The sequence below is a fragment of the Daldinia vernicosa genome, assembly GCF_022497035.1.
Source record: "Daldinia vernicosa strain CBS 139.73 unplaced genomic scaffold F5Y00scaffold_76, whole genome shotgun sequence".
NCBI classification, from domain to species: Eukaryota; Fungi; Ascomycota; class Sordariomycetes; order Xylariales; family Hypoxylaceae; genus Daldinia; species Daldinia vernicosa.
In genome coordinates, this window is record NW_025953992.1 from 1 (window position 1) to 22,760 (window position 22,760).

The 22,760-nt window shown below is 42.1% G+C and overlaps 8 protein-coding genes across 8 annotated transcripts; 4 read left to right on the forward strand and 4 right to left on the reverse strand.

Moving 5' to 3' along the window:
- Window positions 1-2,736: 2,736 nt before the first annotated feature.
- On the reverse strand, window positions 2,737-4,109 carry F5Y00DRAFT_248802 (Phophatidylserine decarboxylase-domain-containing protein). Its single transcript, XM_048009502.1, has one exon. The coding sequence runs from the start codon at window positions 4,057-4,059 to the stop codon at window positions 2,848-2,850; it is 1,212 nt and encodes a 403-aa protein (XP_047860288.1). The 5' UTR covers window positions 4,060-4,109; the 3' UTR covers window positions 2,737-2,847.
- A 1,812-nt stretch (window positions 4,110-5,921) lies between these two features.
- Window positions 5,922-7,929, forward strand: F5Y00DRAFT_274050 (carboxypeptidase S1; the record flags this gene model as incomplete). The annotated part of the gene is made up of 4 exons (XM_048013292.1): window positions 5,922-6,032; window positions 6,128-7,381; window positions 7,412-7,762; window positions 7,912-7,929. 4 exons carry the CDS (start codon window positions 5,922-5,924, stop codon window positions 7,927-7,929), a joined length of 1,734 nt encoding a protein of 577 aa, XP_047860289.1.
- Window positions 7,930-8,707: 778 nt separating this feature from the next.
- Window positions 8,708-10,194, forward strand: F5Y00DRAFT_200356 (XAP5-domain-containing protein). Its single transcript, XM_048005333.1, has 2 exons — window positions 8,708-9,693; window positions 9,783-10,194. Exons 1-2 carry the CDS (start codon window positions 8,971-8,973, stop codon window positions 10,110-10,112), a joined length of 1,053 nt encoding a protein of 350 aa, XP_047860290.1. The 5' UTR covers window positions 8,708-8,970; the 3' UTR covers window positions 10,113-10,194.
- On the reverse strand, window positions 10,195-10,958 carry F5Y00DRAFT_200357 (uncharacterized protein). The gene has a single exon (XM_048005334.1). It carries the CDS (start codon window positions 10,708-10,710, stop codon window positions 10,276-10,278), a length of 435 nt encoding a protein of 144 aa, XP_047860291.1. The 5' UTR covers window positions 10,711-10,958; the 3' UTR covers window positions 10,195-10,275.
- Window positions 10,959-11,724: 766 nt separating this feature from the next.
- Window positions 11,725-13,264, reverse strand: F5Y00DRAFT_248806 (Fip1 motif-domain-containing protein). Its single transcript, XM_048009503.1, has 3 exons — window positions 12,773-13,264; window positions 12,509-12,720; window positions 11,725-12,444 (listed from the first exon to the last, which is right to left on the reverse strand). The coding sequence occupies exons 1-3, from the start codon at window positions 13,048-13,050 to the stop codon at window positions 11,900-11,902; spliced, it is 1,035 nt and encodes a 344-aa protein (XP_047860292.1). The 5' UTR covers window positions 13,051-13,264; the 3' UTR covers window positions 11,725-11,899.
- A 119-nt stretch (window positions 13,265-13,383) lies between these two features.
- On the forward strand, window positions 13,384-15,323 carry F5Y00DRAFT_248809 (uncharacterized protein). The gene is made up of 4 exons (XM_048009504.1): window positions 13,384-13,552; window positions 13,616-13,744; window positions 13,871-14,347; window positions 14,402-15,323. Exons 2-4 carry the CDS (start codon window positions 13,677-13,679, stop codon window positions 15,249-15,251), a joined length of 1,395 nt encoding a protein of 464 aa, XP_047860293.1. The 5' UTR covers window positions 13,384-13,552; window positions 13,616-13,676; the 3' UTR covers window positions 15,252-15,323.
- Window positions 15,324-15,445: 122 nt separating this feature from the next.
- Window positions 15,446-16,651, reverse strand: F5Y00DRAFT_248810 (uncharacterized protein). Its single transcript, XM_048009505.1, has 3 exons — window positions 16,471-16,651; window positions 16,035-16,418; window positions 15,446-15,909 (listed from the first exon to the last, which is right to left on the reverse strand). Exons 2-3 carry the CDS (start codon window positions 16,385-16,387, stop codon window positions 15,579-15,581), a joined length of 684 nt encoding a protein of 227 aa, XP_047860294.1. The 5' UTR covers window positions 16,388-16,418; window positions 16,471-16,651; the 3' UTR covers window positions 15,446-15,578.
- A 3,513-nt stretch (window positions 16,652-20,164) lies between these two features.
- Window positions 20,165-22,663, forward strand: F5Y00DRAFT_248812 (uncharacterized protein). Its single transcript, XM_048009506.1, has one exon. The coding sequence runs from the start codon at window positions 20,325-20,327 to the stop codon at window positions 20,577-20,579; it is 255 nt and encodes an 84-aa protein (XP_047860295.1). The 5' UTR covers window positions 20,165-20,324; the 3' UTR covers window positions 20,580-22,663.
- Window positions 22,664-22,760: the final 97 nt, after the last annotated feature.

Below are 22,760 nucleotides of genomic sequence, written 5' to 3' on the forward strand. Positions count from 1 at the left end.
AAATAAATAAATAAATAAATAAATAAATAAATAAATAAATAAATAAATAAATAAATAAATAAATAAATAAATAAATAAATAAATAAATAAATAAAAAATAATATTAATTACATAGTATATTTATTATTAAATGCGTAATATATAAGGTATAAAACGATACGTATTTAAAGATTATTTATTTTTTTTTTAATATATACTTTAATAATTTTATAAATATTATTTTAAAACTTATATAAATTATACCGTAATTTAAATAAGAAAATAACGAAAATTCCAATTTAAGTTATACGTAATTCGGCCTAAGATTAATAAAGATATTAAAGATATCTTTATTTATATATATAAAATGATATTTTTAATGGTTTTTATTAGTTTTTAATAGCGTATTTTATAAATATAACCATATTTTTACGAAATAAATAGGTAAAAATATGGGGTTTGTTTTATAATATTGTATAATTAGTTATATAAATACTAAGATTTTTTTGGAATTTATCCGGGTTATATTAGTAAAGTTATTAAAGATGAAAAGTGTTAAAATTACAAGGGATAAAAGTTATTAAAAAGAGCTTTAAAATAGTTATTATAGTCGAAATTCATATTTTTAACCGCATCCGGGTTAATTTTGGTCCGAATCACGTGTATTTTAAATTATAATTTTTATTATTTTCTTATTTAAATTATAATGTGAATTATATAAAGATTAAATTAAAATTTATAAAGTTATTAAAGTAAACGTTAAAAAAGATTTAAAAATTAATTTAAAGTTATTTAAAATTATACCTCGTATATTACGCACTTAATAAATAGCACATTACGCAATTAATGTTACTTTAAATAAATAAATAAATAAATAAATAATATATATATATATATATATATTTATAAATTTATATATATATATTTATATTAATAATATAAATAAAATTTTTTATTTAAAATATATTAACGTTATTATTTTTTTAATAATTTTATTAATTATAAAAATAAATTAAATTATTATATTTAATTTATTTATAATATTTTATTTAATTTACTTATATAAAATAAATTTTTAATTTTATAAAAATTAAAGATTTTTTATTAATTATTTATAAATTAAATAATATTAATATTATTTTTTATAAATTAAATTTTTAATAAATATATATTTAAAATTATTTTAAATTAAAAATTTATATATTTTTTTAAATTAAATATTAAAAAGTTTAATTTAAAATTATTTAAAATAAATTAAAATTTATTTTTAAAATTTAAATTTTAATATTAAAATAAAATAAAATTTATTTTTTAAATAAAAAATAATTTTATTAAATTATATAATAATTTTAAATTTATGATTAAATTAAATAATTAATTAAATTTTATAAAACTATTTAACTTTATTATATTAAAAGTTATAAACGTTTAACACGTATTTTATACGCGTTTTATAATTATAACTTTTTTAACGCGATTTAATAAATAATTATATATAATTTTTTTTAATTATATTATATTTTAAAATTAAATTTACGGTTTAAACTTTCGATTTTATATTCGGTTTTTTTTACATATTATTACGTAAATAAAAACACGCCGCGTTTTTATTTATTTTATAAACGAATTAAATTTTACGGTTTAATTTTATTAAACCGTTTCGTTAATTTTTTATTAACATTATTATAATCGAAAATTATAATAATATTAAATTAAAAATTATAATAAATTATATAACCGTAATTATTTTATTTATTTTATTATAAAATACATTTAATAAATATATATAAAATTAATAAAAACATTTTTATTTTTAATAATTTTTATTTTTTTATTTAATTTAATTAAAAAAAAAATAAATTAAATTTTTATAAAAAAATGTAATATATTATTTTATTATAAATTTAAAATAATAAAAAATAACCCCGTTAATTTATATAATAACTTTAAATTTATAAATAAATTAAATAATTAATTTAATTAATTTAATTTTAAATAATCGTTTAATTTTACCGCGTAAAAAATTATAAACATTTAACATATATTTTACACGTATTTTACATTTATAACCCCCGCGTAATTTAATAAATAATTATATAAATTAAATAATAAATTTTTTAATTATATATAATTTTTTTTAATTATATATAACTTTTTTTAATTATATAACTTTTTTTAATTATATAATTTTTTTTAATTATATATAATTTTTTTTAATTTTATATAATTTTTTTTAATTATATATAACTTTTTTAATTATATATAATTTTAAAATTAAATTTATAATTCGAATTTTTAATTTTACATTTTTTTTTATATATTATTACGTAAATAAAAACGTAACGTTATTATTTATTTTATAAATAAATTAAATTTTATTAATTTTTTATTAATTTTTTATTAATTTTATTATAATTAACCGTAATAACGTTAAATTAAAAACTTAATAATTAATTACGTAATTATAATAAATTATATAATTATAATTAATTTAATTTTTATTATATAAATAACTTTTATTAAAATTTTAATTAAAACTTATTTATTTTAAAATACATTTAATTTATTAAAGTAAAAATAATTAAAACATTTTTATTTTTAATAATTTTATTTTTTTATTTAATTTAATTAAAAAAAAAGTTTCGATTATATAAAAAAAAACAATAATATAATAACCTTTCGTAAACTTAAAGCAATTAAATTTAAAGTCACTTAAAATAAGGTAAACGAAACATCCATTAAATGACTTTTAATAAAGTTAAACTAAACTAAGTTTACTAATTTACATGGCAGTCTGCGCCTGCCATATATGTGGCAACCAACGTCCGGGCAGTCTCTTCTTTTTTTTCGTTAACCTCCTTGTAATATTCACTGCCCAACTTTAGCCAACTTGCTCCGAAGTGGCATGTTCTCTTGTGTCTCTTGAGGGAATGGTTCAAATACAAATGTTAGATCAATGTCTTTTTGGAAGAGAAGGCAATGGGTGGAACCACCGTGATGAAACATCCCAAGTTCTTCTCCTTTCTCTACTTCAATTCCTTTCTTGCTTTCAACCTGTTCGTCAACTCTGTGGAATTTATAGTCGATCTCACAGGTGGATACGTCAGCCATGCCTATGTAGATAGCACCCACCAACCCGGCAGGACCTTCTGTGTCAATGAGGTACACGGCACGTGTTGCAATGTGAGAAATGTAACCTTGGGACCGGTCCGGTCCGGCAGGGTCGGGCTTGTGGTTTGGATCGTCATCGGGATTATAGAAACCATTAATCGGCTGCTCAGAGAATAATGTCCCATCGATGACTTTAGCATATACGACCTTTCCTTTCACCGGCGAGTGCCAGCGATGGTAGGAGGTAGCACTAAGGAAGGCCTGATAGACGGTACCGCCGACGAAGCTGTTCACAGTATCCTCTGAGACGTTTGGCCCCACCATGTCAGCCACCGAGTACGGTTGTCCTTTCAACCAAAAGCTGTCGAGCTTTTTAACGTTTTTCTGTAGAGAGAACGGTTTAGACTCGCACGAGGCCACCACCCAATTTCCATCATTCTCTTCCCCAACAGGTCGATCCTCATCAATATTTCTGAAGCGTCTGGTGAAGAAGGCATCCCATGAAGCAAATCCGTAGTGAGGGTCATTCGGGTCGCATTCAAAGAGTTCATCGAATGGCTTACGCTTCACAGTCGTGGGGTTGCTATCGTCCGTAAGCTGCTTCAGTGCCTCTTCACAGAACCACCCATTGGGCTCCTTAGTGAGAACCAAATCCCTAGAAATTTCTGTCTCAAGGATATCCTTCTTCCATCTGTTAAGGATATTCTTGAACTTATTGTTCACATTTGGTTTGAGGAAGAATGCATACCCACTAGGGGTACCCATGGGCCAATCTAGGATGGCGTTGAACGGGAAGCCAATCAAGCCAACTTCGTATCCAGTCTGATTCCATTCTGGAGCAACGCTGGTTATGATTTCGGTCATCACTTCAAGCATCTGTGGATAATCTTGAATCTGCTTAGTCCCCATCGGGTCCTCATCATAAGGAGGTTTATTGGGAACCTCATCAAACATAGCTGAGGCCAGCATTCGAAGCTCCGTAGTGCTTTCAATTAAGTCCTGGAGCTCCTTGACAACCGGAGCATAAGGTGAATCATTGGGCCCAATGAGCCTGGGCGCTTTGGCTTTCCGCTCGTCTATTTTCTTGACAAGTTTTCTGACCCAGTCAAGCATAACATTGGAGTTGGGGGGCAACCAGCCGCCAACGCTGCCAATGCTCTGTGTAGTCGGAACGTTCTTCTTAGTTGGAATTGTAGCCGCCATGGTTGAGTAGCAGTTGAATCGTTAAAGAACAGAAGTTATATATCTGACGATCTAGTCGAATAGATAATGGTGAATTATTCTTAGAGACCAGTAGTGTATACTGCAAACTTGTCCGAGGCTCCCATTTTCTGAAGTGCGTAGGTACAGGCTCACACTTATATCCAGCGATCTTACCGAACTTGCCTCCCTATACTGGTCATCCCTCCGTTCGCACACGGTATCATACACTATCCAATACGGACAATACGCAATCATAACGCCAAGAATGAGACGTTGGAAGCTGAAGGAGACCGGGAAAAACAGGTTTGGTATGCGTTGTTGTATGGCTTGCATAGATGAATTCAGTGCGTTGACGTTGGCGGAGTCGGGCATGTGAAAGGTTGCATATGTATTATATGATCGACGATGAAGGTCTTGCTGACGATGCATATAGCTATCAACAAGTTAATTTCATTCCTATAGCGTATATCCCGAAATGTCTCTTGCTCTAATCGATGTACCTATGTGATAGGTAGTGTAAGACATTAACGTTAATAATATACGATAGCTACAATCACTCAACCGAGGCGTCTAGATCTTTTAGTATCAAGTAGTTAACACTATTTTGAATGTAATCCATCTTCATATACCCGAACCCACCCGTTTAACCAAACTTTGACCCTTTTCGCCTATGATCTCTAGCCCGATTACAGCTGAAATACTCCAAAAAATTTTATGCTGTGTCTGGATAGTTAATTTCCTCCATAATGCGCCTCACGTCACGGCAAAGAACTGTCAGTGGATTGGTTGTTCGATATCTGTTCATTTAGCGTCTCTAACAGATCGCTTTTCTATCCACCATGGATCTTTTAGATCCAGCTTCCCACAATAATGTCGTTTGGCAATAACAGCTCCTGTGCTACCAATATTATGTGCGTACATATCGTAGTGCTGTTCGATTCCCGTATCCCCGCGACGCCCAATTGTGGCGTGGAGCGATCCGCGGTGGTACAAAACTGCAATGTCAGTTCGGCGATGAGGGGAAGCTGATACCCGCGTAAGCTCTGACGTGAGTGAATGAAATATGTTGTTAGTCACGATGCCTTCGCAAACGGCTTACTGCATGGTAGTGTGGACACTCATGGGCGAACTTGTGTCGCTTCAGTTAGCCTCTTCAATACCATGGAGCAAATCGAGATCAACCTACCTAAGTCTTGGATGAAATGAGAGGACTATATGAATCCAGATCGGCGAAAAGTTATATGCCATATACGTACGAGGCCATGCGAGGCCAAATTAGACATGATCGCTTGCATTAGCGAACAAGAAGTAAAAACGCGGACGGGTATGTCTTACTGCCTGAACTAGAGACAACGCCTTGATAATCTATCTATTTCCCCGTAACTCCACAATATAGTTAGCCACTGACATGTAATGCGTCAAAGTAGGGGGAAATAGACAAGTCTCCTAGAAATAACCGGTCAGAAACAATCGGGTAAGATAATGGGACTTCGGTTGCTTGTTCGCCTGTCTTGATGGATTTAAAGAGCGTCTCTTGAGATAAGGTGAATATTTGGGTTATAAATATCAAGCCCGGAGAGACTAATACACCTAACTAAACTCTCTTCTACATCCAACTATACTAAAACATGTATTTATGGACTAGTATTGCCCTCTACCTTAGCTTATTTGCCGGAGCGCAGCATAACGCGAATGCCTTCACCGGGTTCGATGATCCAGTTTCCTGGAACAAAGTCCCAGTATGTTACTGTCATAAGCAAATGGAATGCCACTATTCCATTATATTCCAACTTTCTTAAGATAGTATGCTGAAAACCTGGTTTTCTTCTACTAGGCAGGAATATGTGGTGATGCTGCCTCATACGCCGACTACATAAAATTTGAGCCTAACTCTATGGAGGGAATTTCACACGACTATCCTATCAATACATTCTTCTGGTACTTCAAGTCCCAGAATGAGCCCCAAAATTCTCCCCTGATTATATGGATGAATGGAGGACCGGGCGCTTCATCCCTGTATGGCCTTTTCACAGAGAACGGTCCTTGTCGTATCAATCGTGAACTTGCGCCGGAATCAAACCCCTGGTCTTGGAACCGATACTATAATGTACTCTATGTCGATCAGCCGGTCCAAACGGGCTTCAGTTATGATGTTCCTACCAGTGGTCTCCTTGATCTAGAGACTGGCAACATAGTTCCTTCGGCCTCCAATGATACTGGAAACAATACTTTTATCCCGGGTAAATTCAGTAGTCAAAATGTCAAGTCGACTGCAAATACTACTGAAATCGCGGCTATACATTTTTGGAATTTTCTTCAGCGGTGGAAAAAAGAGTTCACTGAGCACGACACCAACGACAGCTCGATTAGTATCTGGACGGAATCCTACGGTGGACGGTACGGGCCAAGCTTCTCTGCCTTCATCCACGAACAAAATCAGCGGATTCAGAGCGGCTCTTTGGCCGAGGCCGAGATTCTGAACCTCACGACACTTGGCATTGTAAATGGATGCATTGATCTGCTCGTTCAAGAAACGGCTGGCCTAGAATTTGCCCATGACGCGAATCCTTATAATATTTCCGGTATTACCGACGAGGAATATAAGAATGCGTCTGGCGCATATTATCGGCGACCAGGAGGTTGCCAAGACCAAATCAAAGACTGTCTTCGATTCGCGAAACTTTGGGACCCGGACATGTATGGCAACGATGCTAGAGTCAACAAACCATGCGAGGATGCGAGCGATTTCTGTCAAAATAATGTAGAGGGCCCTTATTTGTATCGCAAGAGGTCGGCATTTTATGACATTGCACATTGCTATCTGGACGCGTTCCCCGGAAATGAATATTTGGACTATCTTGCCAACGATGATATACGCAGCAAGCTAGGTGTACCCGTCAACTACACTGACATATCGAATATCGTCGGAAAGGCATTCAACACCACAGGAGACTACTCGAGGAGGGATCCAAACGGCTACCTCGAAGATATCGGTACGCTCCTAGACTCAGGTATACAAGTAGCTATACTGAATGGCGATCGAGATTTCGCTTGTAACTGGATCGGCGGCGAACGCGTTAGCCTTAATGTAAGCTACGGGCAGAGCGATAAATTCAAGAATTCTGGGTACGCCGACGTGGTTATACCCGGTTCCACGCCGGTAGGACAAGTACGTCAACATAACTTGTTCTCTTTCACCCGTGTCTACCAGTCTGGCCATATGGTCCCAGCATATCAACCGGAAGTGGCCTACGCAATTATGAGCCGAGCCATGCAGCGTAAGGACCTCGCTACAGGTCGTATCATCGTAACTGAGGACTACTCGACGAGTGGCTCTCCGAACTCGACCGTTGCCCTTGAAGCGCCTCCAGTTCCTTCGGTCACATGCTACTTGAGAGGGATGGGCGCCACATGTGCGGACAATCAGATCCAGGCCATAAAGGACGGGAGTGCTAGCATAGACAATGGCGTAATAGTATCACCAACCCCTTCGGCAGCTCTGTGTCCTGACCTTCCAGATGGCCTCGGCACTGTGAGGATGGGGGCAAAAGGCGAGGATACATCCTTGATGGGACACGAAGAACTTTGAAATAAGCGAGGACTGGACTACTGATATAGCTAGAGGTTTTGTCCTAAGAATCTTGCTGGTGGGGTGATCTAACAGGCAAGGAAATGAATGGCAAGGCTAAGGGAACTACCTAAGATAATAAATAGCCTTACATTTATCTTCAACAGGAGGTATATATTATACAGTTATTAGATAGCTGGCTCGAACTTACTCTCCTAATCATATAATATACTATTACAATACTCATACAATACCCGCACTCTTTAGTGATCTCTGATACTAGCGGCGTTGCCCGTCCGCGCAACCGCGGACGGGGGAGAAGGGGGGGATCACCTGATGGGCAAAACTGACGCCACAGCTAAAGTCTGGCCTCTGATTGGCTAGCCACACCTCAGTGCACGTCCGATGAATTTTTTGTAGAATCAATTGACCTATTCCAAGAGCGTATAAAAGTTTTAATAATTGGTATCGTTAAATAGAGCTCGTTTTGCATGACCTTTCTATACCATTTGCACCTCTTGCAGACGTTATGCGATAGAATGGCAAAAGGAAAAGTCGCAAACTGCGGGGCGATTCTAAGCATCTGATTGGTTGAAAAAATTGTGGCAGTACTAATTAAATATATAAGACTTGATGGTACGTTGCGCTGTTGCCCCTTACTGGTAAGTTTATTTTATTTTATATTTTATATTTTATATCCTATATTTTTATTTCATACTTTATATTTTTACAAAGGCTTACCATAGCAATCAATACGGCTGTTAAATATCCCGCACGAACTATCGCACATTCTCTGCTTCGAAGGTAGTTGATATAAAAAGGTTATAGTCGCTATTAGTGAAAGGGGTTATCCCCCACTTTTGGTGTACGTGTACACGGGTACTTAGGGAAGTAACTATGTCTACGAGGAGCGAGGAGCGGGTCCGGACTGCTATGTACACATTGTAGCTTTGGTACATGTGGTTCTTGCGAATTGATGGTGGGGCAGACAATCGATATTACCGTATGTACCTAGGTATCTAAGATAACATGTACATATGTAGCATCAAAGCATCAACTTTCTTATTTCCAACTTTTGCAACTTTTGTATCTTCTGCAAATTTTGCATCATGACCTCTCGTTTCACATCCCAGAATAAAACCACACAGCAGCGTCTGTCGACCCATACCGTTGGCTTAGTCGCTCTGTCCGACTTCCGCAAACGACGCGCCGAAGTCATCGAGCAGCAGGAGCGCGAGGCGCGAGATGCTATCGCTACCGGTACACCTCTAGATACACCTGAACGTTCGCGCACAGGTACCCCAGACGACAACACCGACGTCTCGAATCCCCGTAAGAAAAAGAAGAAGGAGAAGAAGGTCGCCAAAGGACGTGGTGCTAAGCTCTCATTTGCCGATGACGATGACGAGAATGAAGGCGATGAGAATAGTGGCCAAGGAGGAGACGAGCCTAAAGATGGGGAAGAGTCCGGAGAGAAGAAACTCAAATTCAAGGCCAACTCATCCGTATCTGTTGTTCCGCGCGCTGTAACTAAAGCTGCTCTCCGTCGTGAAGCGGCCGAAAGAGAAACCTTAAGGCGAGAGTTTTTAATGCGACAGGAGGCTGTGAAACTGACCGAGATTGCGATACCCTTTGTGTTCTACGATGGGACGGATATCCCCGGAGGCGTTGTACGCGTCAAGAAGGGTGACTTCATATGGGTATTCTTGGATAAGAGTAGAAAGGTTGGCGCTGACCTCGGCGTTGGTGAAAAGGCCAATGCCAGGAGAGAATGGGCACGTGTCGGAGTTGACGATCTAATGATGGTTCGAGGGAACATTATTGTCCCCCACGTAAGTTTTTCTATTATCATTATTATTTTTAACATGATATCCCTGGAATACAACTATTTAGACGGTACAGACCGCTAACTAATATGTAGCACTACGACTTCCTCTTCTTCATCATGAATAAAACTGCTGGTCCCACTGGCAAGCTCCTCTTTGACTACGTGTCCGAAGTCTCGGAGTCAACACTTCCTAAGCGTTCCGTAGATGAGCAAGCCGTTAAATCGGCCAGCACGCAACCGGCCGTAAACAGTCTGGAGGGGGCTTTGGATGACCCAACCTTCACTAAGGTTGTCGACCGGAGATGGTATGAGCGGAATAAACACATCTATCCCGCCAGCGTTTGGCAAGAGTTCGACCCGGAGAAGGACTATCAGAAGGAAGTAAGGCGCGACCTCGGTGGAAATGCCTTCTTTTATTCCTGAATACCGCGTAAGCTTTGTTAACTGACTGGTGACCTGACCCCACTTCTGTCTACGCGGTGCTATGGGTTAAGGCCGAAATATATTTATCGGTCTGTTTAATATCGCTTGTTAGGTGGGCTGGGTTGCGGTTAATTACTGGAATCTACTTACGAAACGAAAATGATTAGCCAGTTAACCAGCGAACGACCAGCCAGGCTATTCCTAGCAACCACCATCCGGGCCAGAATAGAAGTAGACAAAGTAAGTTGCCACAAGAGCCAAGCATCAACGTGAAGAACTCGAAAACAATCTTCTTCCTCAGACGCTGGATAGGCTTCGTCTTCCATATCGTTCTTCCTAGGATCGCCGTGTGGTATCGAAAAAGCTTTGAAGCCGAATATATTTGACTGGCGAAAATTCGAAGTACCTGGGAGAGATGCCGGGCGAGCCAGCTGACTTTGATATGAAGAGACAGGGAGGCTGCAGCAAGAACTCGCTGGCATCGGAGAATGACCACTAGAGTGGGTACGAATATTGCGACTACGCTAGAACTCGGGTTGGTCACTGCTCGGGGCTCCTTGGTTGGTGCGGCGATGATGGCGACCTTGGAGAGTTCCATTATGGCGGTTATTCCATCAAACCCCCAACAGACCGCGTATCTATGCCGGCTCCAACGAGCCCAATAAACAAATTCTCAATCGCGGGGCATCGGCCGTCTAAATATAATACAGCGGCTCAAGGAATGTATATTTCACATAAGGTCAAACCGGAGGATGCGGAGGAAAGGGAATAAGATGCGATGCAACCAACAGGCAACCGCATGTAAATACCATTGCCAAACACTTGGACTAGGAACGGGTTCCAGATGCTGGTTTCTATTCGGCGTGTCGCGCGGTCGACGCCCATCACGAGACTCTACTTGTATAACCGTAACGTCCCCCGCGTAGTCTTAGTAAAATATATTCCCGAAGTGACATGGATAAGATAATTGTATAATGTGTCCCGCTCCTAGATTGTGCAATCAGGTACCCACGTGCGCTTGTTCACTGGCCATACCCAAGCCGCCAAAGTGGGAAAGGCAAAGTCGAACGTAGACCGGAGGCATCTCGTACATATGGCGTGGCTTGCCCGGCAGAGCGCCGTGTTTCATACAAGCGAAGTTCTACCAGTGTATACGGCTTCCTCATCGTCACCTAGACTCACGAGGCGCAACAATAGGCCGAGAAGCCAAAAACTCCACTCTTCCCGGGACATTGAATTCTAGACCTGCAGATCTCGGGTCAGGGGAGGATGGCACATGCTGTATAAAACGTGCTGAGAGGCGGCGGCTGATTGGTTGATTGTTAGGAAATATATTATCCGGCACCGGAAGACTTTTGACGACTTCTCGGACCGGATTCCTGTTACTCCTCTTTGGCGTTGGAATCGTAACTACGATTTATATTCGTTCTTAGCTAGTGTATTGGCGATAGTAGTATATCCCACGCGAGTCGTTTCCATTGCGCCGACACTGCTATCGTCTATTATTCGTCGTCTGGCTGTGTTTAAGGTGTAGTTAGACAGCTGGGTTAGTCATGTTCATTAGCTATGCACATTTTGTACTAGTTAAGCGATGAAATAAGCAAAGTGAAGCGTAGCAAACCGGGTGTAATCTGAATGTTATGGGTATCGTGATTGGTATGACTACCTAATACGACGCGAAACCCCGCGCCTATCTAGGCTCTCACCTCACAGCCTGGTAATCATTCGATAGCGTTCACCGAAAGCTATCCAGTAATATAATTATACAGGAGGAAACTTGGCCGGCTTTACCAATTCCTACGCCCGCCGCCACGACCACGCCCGCCAAACCCGCCGGTGCCCCCACCGCGGCCCATGCCCTGTTCATACCCAAAATTTTGACCTTGAGCACCGCCAAATCCTTGGCCGGGCCCCCCGAAATTCTGGTTCTGGTTGCCCTGCCCTCCAGCAGCGCTGGCCCCGGCATTCTGCATACCTGAGAACATGGCAGACATAGCAGATGCATCCATTTGGCTCGGGTCAAGACCAGAGGCCATCATCTGCTGCATCATGGCTTGCATCTCAGGAGGAATTCCATCCATCCCAGGCATGTTTGCCATACCGGCACCTGCGCCTGCGCTGCTCATCCCAGGCATACCGCCCATCATCATCATCTGCATGTCTTCGAGCATCTTCTTGTTATTCTGAGCAATAGCGTCCGAGCTGTACTCACTGCGGACATTATCTTGCTTGGCAGCATATAAAGCCCAGGTGAATTCGTCGAAGCCGTAGTTGAAATAGTCGCTTAGGTCCGTACCAGGTTTCCTCCAAGGCTTGTCATTCTCTGGCAGATCTTGAATGCCCGTGTTAGCAGTAATCGGCGAATTGGGAGGCGGCGATATGCGACGAACACGAACCTTCATCAATGTTGATCTGGGTGATAGGCTTTCCTACTGGTTTGTACACAGGTATCGCATTTACATTAACCTTGGATGTGGAAACTGCGGGTAAGTCATGGCCCGAAGTGGACCGCGTTGGTACGTCTTCCTTCTTAACGGCAGCAGGCTTGCTCGTATCGCTTGACGCTGATCTTTGAGGTATGTTCCGTATGTCGCTATATCGCGATTGACTATGGAATACGTGAGTAAATATAGACGAAGGGAAAGCTAGGTAGTGCTAACGTAGGTGGTGGCGCATTTGTGCCATCTTTCCGTTCCGTGATTATATCTATATCCGAGTCATCCTCGTCCATATCAGCGCCTTCATCTTCTTCTTCTCCTTCCTCTAAATCCTCCTCATCTTGTTGCTGCTGTTGTTGTTGCTGCTGTTGCTGTTGCTGTTGTGGCGGCTGGGGCTGGGTAGATGTAGCTGCAGTATGAGAATCGGTAATGTTGGACTGGTCATTTTGAGTGGTGGGCTCGTCGGGAGCATAGAAATCATCGTCGTCGTCGATATCCATTATTCTTATAGACGTATAAAGGTCGTATTAGGCAAGAGGCTAAAATCTCGATTCTAGAAAGTTGTATGGATGCCAATGTTCAGGAGAAGTGAAGATTTGAAGATTTGGATGTAAGGGTTTAGATGTAAGTCACTGTAGGTGGATGAGTTCAGGTTCAATTGGATTTCAATTGGCAGATTGGTTTGTCTTGAGCTAAGGAAGACAAGGAAGTGCGTGGGGCGATTGCGGCTGCAACGGAGCTATGGCCAGGCTACTTACATATGTACATAGCTCAGTACATGTAATCCGGAGTATAAATCCTAGCAAATCATGTACCACCCGGGGTGACATAGGCGCGCTAGCTGGCTGGCAACGCGACTGCACCTGCAGCTCTAGGTATTCTAAAAATTTACATCAATACATCAATCAATCAATACAACCTACATACCGCATCTTTACCCACCTTACGTTCATTCCTCTACTTAACATCCACAAGTTCCCTTTGTTGGGCATGTGAGCTAAGGTATGTCTCGGACAAGCAAACAGAAAACACAAGTATCAATTATGTACTAACTTAGGTACACAGTTAAAACCCAAAAAAAAAGGAAAAAAATAAAAATAATATAGCATTCCACACCCAGGGAATCATGGCCCTATCTAGATCAGCCAGTGGCCCTGGCGGCCTGTCTATCAACACGTCGTCCGCAAACTTATTGTGAGTCTAGCATCTATTCTCCTACGCCCCTCTCCAACCCTCACGTAACGTAACGAAACGAAACGAATCTACTGCAATGCCTGCTCCTGCCTGGGTCCTACAGCTGACATCCGGCGCCAAACAAAGTGGATCGAACAGTAGCCAGCCTCCCGCTCCCGGAGGCCTTTTCGGCAGTACATCAACTACACCTAAGCCATCTTTATTCGGTAACACTACGACTTCTTCCACCGCTACCACCCAGCCCCAATCCGGCGGTCTCTTTTCATCATCTTCTGCCACTCCATCCCAGCCGTCACAGGGAGGCGCCGGTCTATTCGGAGCAGCGAATACTACTACAACCCAACCACAGCAGGGAGGGGGGCTTTTCGGGAGCTCGCAGACTACTCAGACCCAACCGCAAACGCAAACCCAGACCCAGACCCAGACCCAACCCGCCAGCGGGCTGTTTGGCGGTAGCACGACCGCTCAGCCGACATCTACGGGAACTGGGACTTCTGGATCCCTCTTCGGCAGTTCTTTAAACCCTACACAACCAGCGGCGAGCAATGTGGGATCATCTTTATTTGGCCAGGCAGTTCCAGCGCAGCAGAAATCCAGCTCATTGTAAGTTGAACCAACCCAGTTCCCCTATAACCGTCCTGCTAACTCGATCCGCAGTGGGAGTACTCTCAGCCAACCAGCTCAATCCCAACCGCAGCAGCAACCTGGCTTGGGCCTAGGTAGCTCGCTCGGCCTTGGCTTAACCATGGGCCAATCGTCAAATCAACAGACAGTTCCCGGTGTGCGTATCGACGTAAGCAACCTTAAGGGTACTACGCGGTTTAACGACCTCCAAGAGGACCTACAGAAGAAGATAGAGGCTGTCGACATGTTAATCCAGACACAAATGAAATACAAGGACGAGGTAGATTCATTTATGCCCGGCCATAAGGAAATGCTCGAGAGCATCCCCAACGACGTCAGTTTCGTCGCTAAGAAGTACGAGAGTGCGCATAGTGCGCTAGCATCGGCTGCTCAGGCTATCGAGGCATCCCGCGGCTTAGTCGCCCAGGATGTAGAACACGCCCGGTTAAGTTTCCGAGCTATCGATAACTTGAAGCTACCCGAACAGTATCACACGGCCGGGATATGGTCGCCCAGGCAACAGTCAGCAGGCACAGCAAATACGGAGGCGGACGGACAAGACCTGGTCAGCTTTTTCTCTAAGGCGGCTGATGATATGGAAGATCAAGTAAAGAAATATGACCGGAACATGACTGAGATTGAGATGCATATGCACAGCGTTTCCGACAACCTAGTGGAGCAGTTGCAGAAGATGATGGCTAACAAGAATGGGGCGTCATCTGGTCCTAACGAGAAGGCCCAAGAGCTTAGCGCTGTGCTTAGAGAGTTACAGCAGGGTATTCTGAAGGTGGCTAGCGATGTCGCAAGCGCGAGAGAAGATATGACCCAGCTGCAACTGGGAAACTTCATTAGCAACGATGGCGACCGCAATGGCGTGTACTAGGTAGCATTATGTTTCTCGGGGCTGTGTATTAGGTCGTTTAGATACCCAAATGGAAACTTAACAATATAGCCCGATGCAATAGCCAAGTAACGTATCCGTGCATGTGTATATTCTTTGAATAGAACCTCCCCTACTACGGATTGATTTCAGCTACACTGTAAGACTTGGTACCGGTATTTCTCCATATGCTTAGGGTTAAATATAATAGCACTCACTGGTGTATTTATGTGAGTATGATTTAACAGCGGGCGTGTTTATATCTAGATACAAGAGGTACAAGTACAGCATGGAAAGACTCGACGAAGCTCAACCCCTATTATCAAGCTACTACCATAGTAGCACCCGCCAACGCCAGCCCTTGAGGAGTTTCATGTCGTCTTCCCCAAGACCCTGATCTCCCCTCTCGATCTTGGCCATGAGCCGCTTCAAGCGTTTGGATACCGTTCTTGCTACGCGCATCGACACCTCGCTCTGAAATACGTACAGGATAGCCAATACAAAGAAGGCTATCGAGGCAAACTTGCCCTTGCCATGAACGGAATCCAAGATGCGAGAAATGAGTCCCTTACTTCTCTTGAAGGCATATTCGGTGTCGTTAGACTCCTTGTCTTTCGACGAACGGCGGAAAACCTTCCGGATAGCGGGGATGAAAGACGCCCTGTGCGCGTATAAGAAACCATGGAAATAGACGGCTGATTTGTGTGTGATGTCGCGAGAGGGGTGTAATAAACAGGGGAGGGGAAGAGATTCCATAATGCAATTTCCCGTATGCCAAAAACTTACACTAGGCCACCCAAAAGCCATCGTCGCCATCTATGCGCCTCGGCCGCCTTAGCTAAATCCGATACCTCGCTCCGCAGCAGTTGCAAGTCGCTCATTATGATGCTCTGCTGCGCTTGGAGACGACGCTCGCTAGCCGGGTCGTCATACCGTCGTCTCTTGTGCAGCGAGATGTACTCCCCCAACGAGTACTCACAGGCAGTCCTTATCGATTGCAAATCCGACCCGGCGAAAGGTGTAGATACCGGCTGTTCAAATCTAGGGTCTGGCTGCAATGGAGGTGGACCTGGAGGTGCCGGAGCCGAGGTTGAGGGTGGTGCTGGGTATGATGGCGACGGCACTGGTTGGTACTCCATTGGGATGAGGCGAGTGAGCGGAATGCAAGGCCGGGAAGTCAGGTTAGGTTATTGGAAGAGAAGAAAGAGGTTTAATTGCCTACTAGTTGTAAGTCAATTGACCTAAGACACCAAGCAGTGATTGAGATTATTTTCTTATAAATTTGTTTAACTGAGTATAACACACCTTTTCCCCTCCCTACTTCTCCCTCGCCAACAGCAATTACACAGCTCATAAATGTATGAGATCAGGATAAGCAGATCGAAGGGAGGCTGGGGTCGCGGGGTAGCCGTTCAGCTAATAAGACATGCAGGCTCGGCAAAGTGGCCAGGTTTGGGGACAGGATTGACAGATTGGGCTGTAAGCGTCGCAGCCACCGGCCTGCATTTCTGTGATACGCCACTATGTAAGTGGGATTATGATGCTTGCACGAGAATTTTATTTGCTTGTTATATCCGTATCTTCTCGCTTACGGCTGGTTATTATTACTACCTACCAGTAGAGGTATATGCATATATCATTAGCCGTAGTTCAAGTGATAAAACAAATTCGTAACTATACTGAAGACTAATACTCGGTTGATAACAGGCCCTCTAATATCCTTTCCGTAATACCCTAAAGAGAGTACCATAAGCGTATGCCCTTATGCTTAAGTGGCCGGCACAGTTGTTTTGGAATGTTTCACATGCTAGTGGACGGGCTTTTCTACAGCTGCTATTTAATTCGCTTTACCATTCGATTGAATCCCCGGTACAATATGAGTCTAAATAAGCCACTTCGTTACCAATAAAATCTCGTATGATATAATTTCGTATTCAACCAAGCGATAAGTTTCCAACTATATAGGGATGGGCAAGACGGTTTGAATATTGACATTCATTCTCTAGTTGGGTAGTGAGAACAAGTGGTTAACATTAGGACTCTATATGGGACATCCAGAACAAAAGATATATAACTAACTATAGACCCTCGTAGCTGGCTCTAGAGCTACGACATAATAAAGCTGTCTATACCCCTTCCAGTTCCACCCCGCCATATTCTACGCAATCTACTACCCATATAAACAGAATGGTAAACGACAATCATAAACTATTCAGTCCTACATTAGTTATTATAATGTAATAATCTTTAGAATCAATAGTCTAATAATAACCTTGTTAGACCAAGCATAAGGATACTATCGAGATTCTATATGGGACATCTAGGACAAAGGAAATGTTCAGTATACATAGGCATAGGCCCCCGTAGTTTTGGGTTAGAGTTCCTCGAGGAACAACCAAGTTGTTTCCTAGCTTCATAGTCCATCTCGTGAAAGACGAGAGAAAATTCTAACAATACCTCGTAGCTGTAAGAAAGATTGCTTTTCTAATTAGTAGACATTCACCACATCGTCCTTCAACATCTTAATTCTACCTGATCATATATCTCGTTTTATATCAGAGATTGTCAATCTACATCGATATGGATATTACCTATCGTATATATCAATCGCCACATGCTTCCGTCAGGATTTTGGTAGGACAGATTGAGAGGTAGGGCCTAGCTACTAGTATAAGGGCGTATTGGTGACTTTATTAACCCATGCCCCCCCAAAATAGTAGGGAGGTATAACCTTCTTATATAGGGCTAGTATCTGGCGGCTATCCTACGGGGTAGCCTTATTGTATTCTAGTAGCCTCTTTATAATAATCAAGACATCGATCTTAGCTGACGATATAGCTAATTATACAATTAAATTTAAACCCAAACCCATAGATGCCTTTGGTCTTGCAGTCATTGGCCTTCCTAGTTCTTACGAGGTAGGAAGCCAGGATACGACAGCGCCTTAAGGGTTTACGAATGCTGACTACGGCGGTATAGATATGTTTAGGATATGTGAGAAAATATTAATTGGAACGCAATAAATCAATCTAGTCGAATACTTATGATTCGATACCTACCATTTTAAGCAGCTTATAGTTAATGTGTGTTCTACAATATTTGAGTATTGGCTTAATGCGAGTACCGCACTTTCTAGGCGCTGTTTTTGACTAAGGTAATAGCTAATGAGTAGGAGATTAAACTGAAGTTAACTCTGATAAGGAGCATATTCTATAACGCCCCGAAAACTTCACTAGTGGACGGATTGGGGGCCAAACTCCAACCAGATTCCAATGTAGGACTCTTCCGGAATCAAATCACTAGCTGAACAACCGCTTTCTCGGCTGGTAGTCATAGAAGATCGCGACTGGTTGTATATTAAATACAGACGTGCATTGTCTTGCATATAATCTTTTTCTTTTTAAAAAAAACCCCCCCAAAAACAAACAACCGCGTGGTTTGACGGTATTTGAAAGGCTAGAAAAGATAGGATATCTCATCTTACTTACAAACCTCACTGTAGTATATGTATAATTGTTTAGTTGCTTTGTAACCTTAGGTACCCACGTATCTTCACTCTGGGGTCATGTACGAAACGAAGGATGAAAGGGGATGGCAAGGCTATGCTTTGAAATCTACGATATTATCCCCCGAGTTCATACATGCCGGCAGCTAACTAAGTAAGATACTAGGAATGTAGATCCTGTTGCGTGTACGATCGAGCTGTTCCGAAGAGGTCAACCGAGTTAGCAATCCCATGCATCATCTATCCGGCAAGTGTAATAATAATGAATGTATGCCGATCTACATATGGCGATGCATGGCGAATGGGCTTATTCATCCCCGTTTTTGTCCGTTTGAATGTAACACGTGACTATCAGCAGACAGTGGAAGAGGTTACCTACATTGTAGTGTACATGCAGTGTATGGAGAAGTTACCTTACCTAATGGGATAGATCGGATCAGCTGCACCTTCCGCGCGGTCAGCCCATCACCGGGATGAATGCGGACGTTTTGTTACCGGTACTTTACAAGTGTAACGTACGCGTCGAAGAGATAAGTACATGTACCTGAATAAGCCAGCATTCGGTAAGGCGCATATATGTACTGCGGGGACGCCTAGATACCGCCTAGATTTGAGTGGATTTGTCGCACAAACATTGAATTTCTCTTTACCCATACCCAAATCAATGGTCTCCGTGTAGATCGGGATTAGTTTCTCAACGCTCTTGCGCTCTTAACTTAACATGTTAGGTACATGATGGGTACGTACAAGACTCGGCCGAAAATTCTTGTACATTATATTGATGTCGAGGTAGTCTATCCGGTTGACCGTAACGTCGGTAAGAATCCCTAAACCCGGCTTCCCCCCCCCCTTTTTTTTTTGTTCGTCTAATCCGTAAATTGTGCGTGAATGAATTATTACAGTAGTAAGTCCGGCTTGCGGTACAATGCGTGCGGATGGACGGGCTGACTAGGGGGGGCGTAGATAATTTCAGGATAAAGGATCCGGCCCGCCCCCTTTTAATCCGTTGCGGCCGAAAATATGACGCCAGTCGCTGACTTTGGAGAGAACATTACAGCATCATAGGAGGCGCGGAGGCTAAATTGTAAGTGGGCACCTAATGCAGCCTATCATCATCATACTTACATAGGTACATGAAAATATCTTAGATACCTATGGTACACAATTCTGCTAGGTACGAATACCAGAATATCATTTTGTTGGATATTCCGGCGGACGGGCAAGGATAGCCGATCTAACCCGGTACCATGGTTGAATGTATTAATAGTTTTAAAAATATAGAAAATGCTTGATTACCCCTCCGTAAAGGAGGCAGTAACATGTAATACCATAATACCTACCTTAACACAACCTATGTAGAGGGATGTATTAATGAGATATGCATTCGGACTAAGAACTGTGCTAATGCGCTCCGGCTACACTTATATTCAAATAGCGGAGCTGACGGCATTACGTAGTTTCGGTCGCCGCATACAATAGTTAGGTAGGTTAGAATAATAGATGATCTTAGTTAACATCCACTCGATACGTGACCTAGGTCTGAGTATGGGTAGAGGTCGCCATCTTACAACATGAATCTCACCTCTCACGCATGGTGGAGTGGGCTTACGAGCTTCCTCCTTTTCTTCACTGGTAATCCCCGGAACACATATGCACACTGTCTATATTTAGGATGGCAGATGGCGATTGGCGTATTCGTGGGACATTCGAACCTGCGCCGGTGTAGATTCAATAGTATGGCCCACTATTGTGTACTTGGGAGTGCCATGACGCCCAAGGAAAAGCTATCGGAAAATCGGCGGTTCCACCGCCTCCGGGAGGATTGAAGGTACGGGTGGAGAAAATGGACGGAAAACGACCATAGGAATCTATCGAATTCCCATAGAAGCCTGCGATTTTCGGCCCTACGTATCGGTACGTATGTATAGGTATACGTACCTAGCATTGCGGGCTTTTAATTGACGAGGGCGGACGAGGGCGTCATACAATCTCTATGCGCTATGATGAGGTTTTAGCATTTGTAACATTGCTTTCTGTTGGGCGCGTAAGGTCTCTTCTAGTTACTAGGTGTAGTGAGCCAACACGAATAGAAGAACCGAGGGTTGAGTAGGTCAAGTAGTGAGTAGGCGAAATGTTTAAGCTTTCAGTTGGTCATTTGGCCGAGGGGGTTCGGTAGTAGCGAGTGATAGGTAGGGAACGGCGTTGTAAGATGGCATTGTCGGATGTATTTGACTTGGCACTTCCTGAAGCATCGGGGCAGACGCAGATATAAAATCTTAGCATCAGTTCTCCAAAAAGATTACGCGCAACGGGTGTCGCATGATCTCGTACTGTATCCGTATGGCGATGGAAAGGGTACTTGTCTGTAAGGTCTGTATGTAAGGTCGGACGGAAAATGCACCAAACGAGTCCGGTGCCGACATTAGAGGAAAACCAAATAGGATAGGGATGATCACGATTGCGCGCACATGGCACTGCAGCTGAGTGTCACCCAGTCATCGAACCATCTCCGCTTCGGACTATCCGCCGCCCGGATATCCCGAACGTAGGATAGATAGTATTAGACGTATGTATACGTGCGTGTGTACGTAGGCTGGCATTTTCATTATTTATAGAATAAACTGGATAGAGCTGGCGCTGAAATCATTATTGGGAAGAGACTTATACACACTCTGGCGTAATGTTTACGGCGGTTCTATTACATGTGTTTTAGCTTGAGCTTTGTCATATCCAGTCTCGCTCTGTGATGGTAGATTTTTGATACCAGGCATAATCTAAGCCCCTATTCTACGTTTCGGCAACGGCGAGGCGGCCCCATCTCGGTCAGCAATGCGTGACCAGTGGGAGGTTTCCCGTCCCGTGTGTTCCCTTCCAGTGGCCTGTAACACGCACGACATGATGGGCTGCGTATAGGACGACGGCCGGCGGAATTCTTAAGCAGCCAACGTGGCGGGGTTGGGTTGCCTGGTCGAGGTTGCATCGAGTCAGCCCCGGCTAACCGATTCAATAGCTTCGTCAGCCGAATAACAACCCCCGAAGCATATTTTACGATACCATTTCCCTATGGTATACCGGGTGGGTAAGACGAACCGGTTGGAAAAAGGACTACGCCTTTCGGAAGTAGCGGTATATTTTCCAACCTACAACATATACTTATCTCCTGGTATTTGTTTAAAATTTAACGGTTACGAAATAAATCTTAACGACGTTAGAGTTAAATATTCCGAATGCCATCTTTCGAACGAAGGTTTGGCAACATAATATAATAATATAACACAGGGTACTATCAGCTCATTAAACAATCAACCTGATTAAAAAGGCATCCCCGGGAGGTAACTTTTAGATTAGGAGGCTGGCGAGATTTGTTGGTAGGCAGTAAAACAGGGACCGACACTCCGAAAAAGCCCCAGTGCACCCGCCGCTCTAGACCCCGAGTCCGCACTCACAGTATGAAGTATTTTACCAGCGCTGTCTTCAGTTACTTGGACCTTACACAGAGGTAAAAGAGGCGTATGCTCCTTTTTTGTCCCTGCTTTCCTTTTCGCACATTGGGTGCGTATCTAGTCAAGGCGTAATAGGTTAAACTTTTCTATTTTCTCCCGTCATCCATCCCCGAGGTTTAAAAGTAGGGTACGTAAACAAGGAGCTCGGTCGGCTTGCCGAAATGTCTATTTCGGATTTATCTTTGAAAGCGGTAACGAAACAAGCAAAATGAACAAACCCACCCAACTAGATTACCCAATATGATTTAAGGAACACTCGTTTCCCGTCAAATACAATTCGCGAAAGTCCGTTCCCACAAAGTAAAATATGCGAATTACAATTGCCATGAGAAAGGGAAGGCAAAAGAATTTAAATTAAAAAAAGAGTAGCTTCGCCCGAGTTAAGAAAAAAAGTTAAAAGTACGGGCGCGGACGGATTACGAAGTACGTGTTCACGCCTCCCTTCCCGAATTGCGCTGTCACAGTATGTATAGACAGTACGGGAGGGCCCCGTACCATTGCCTA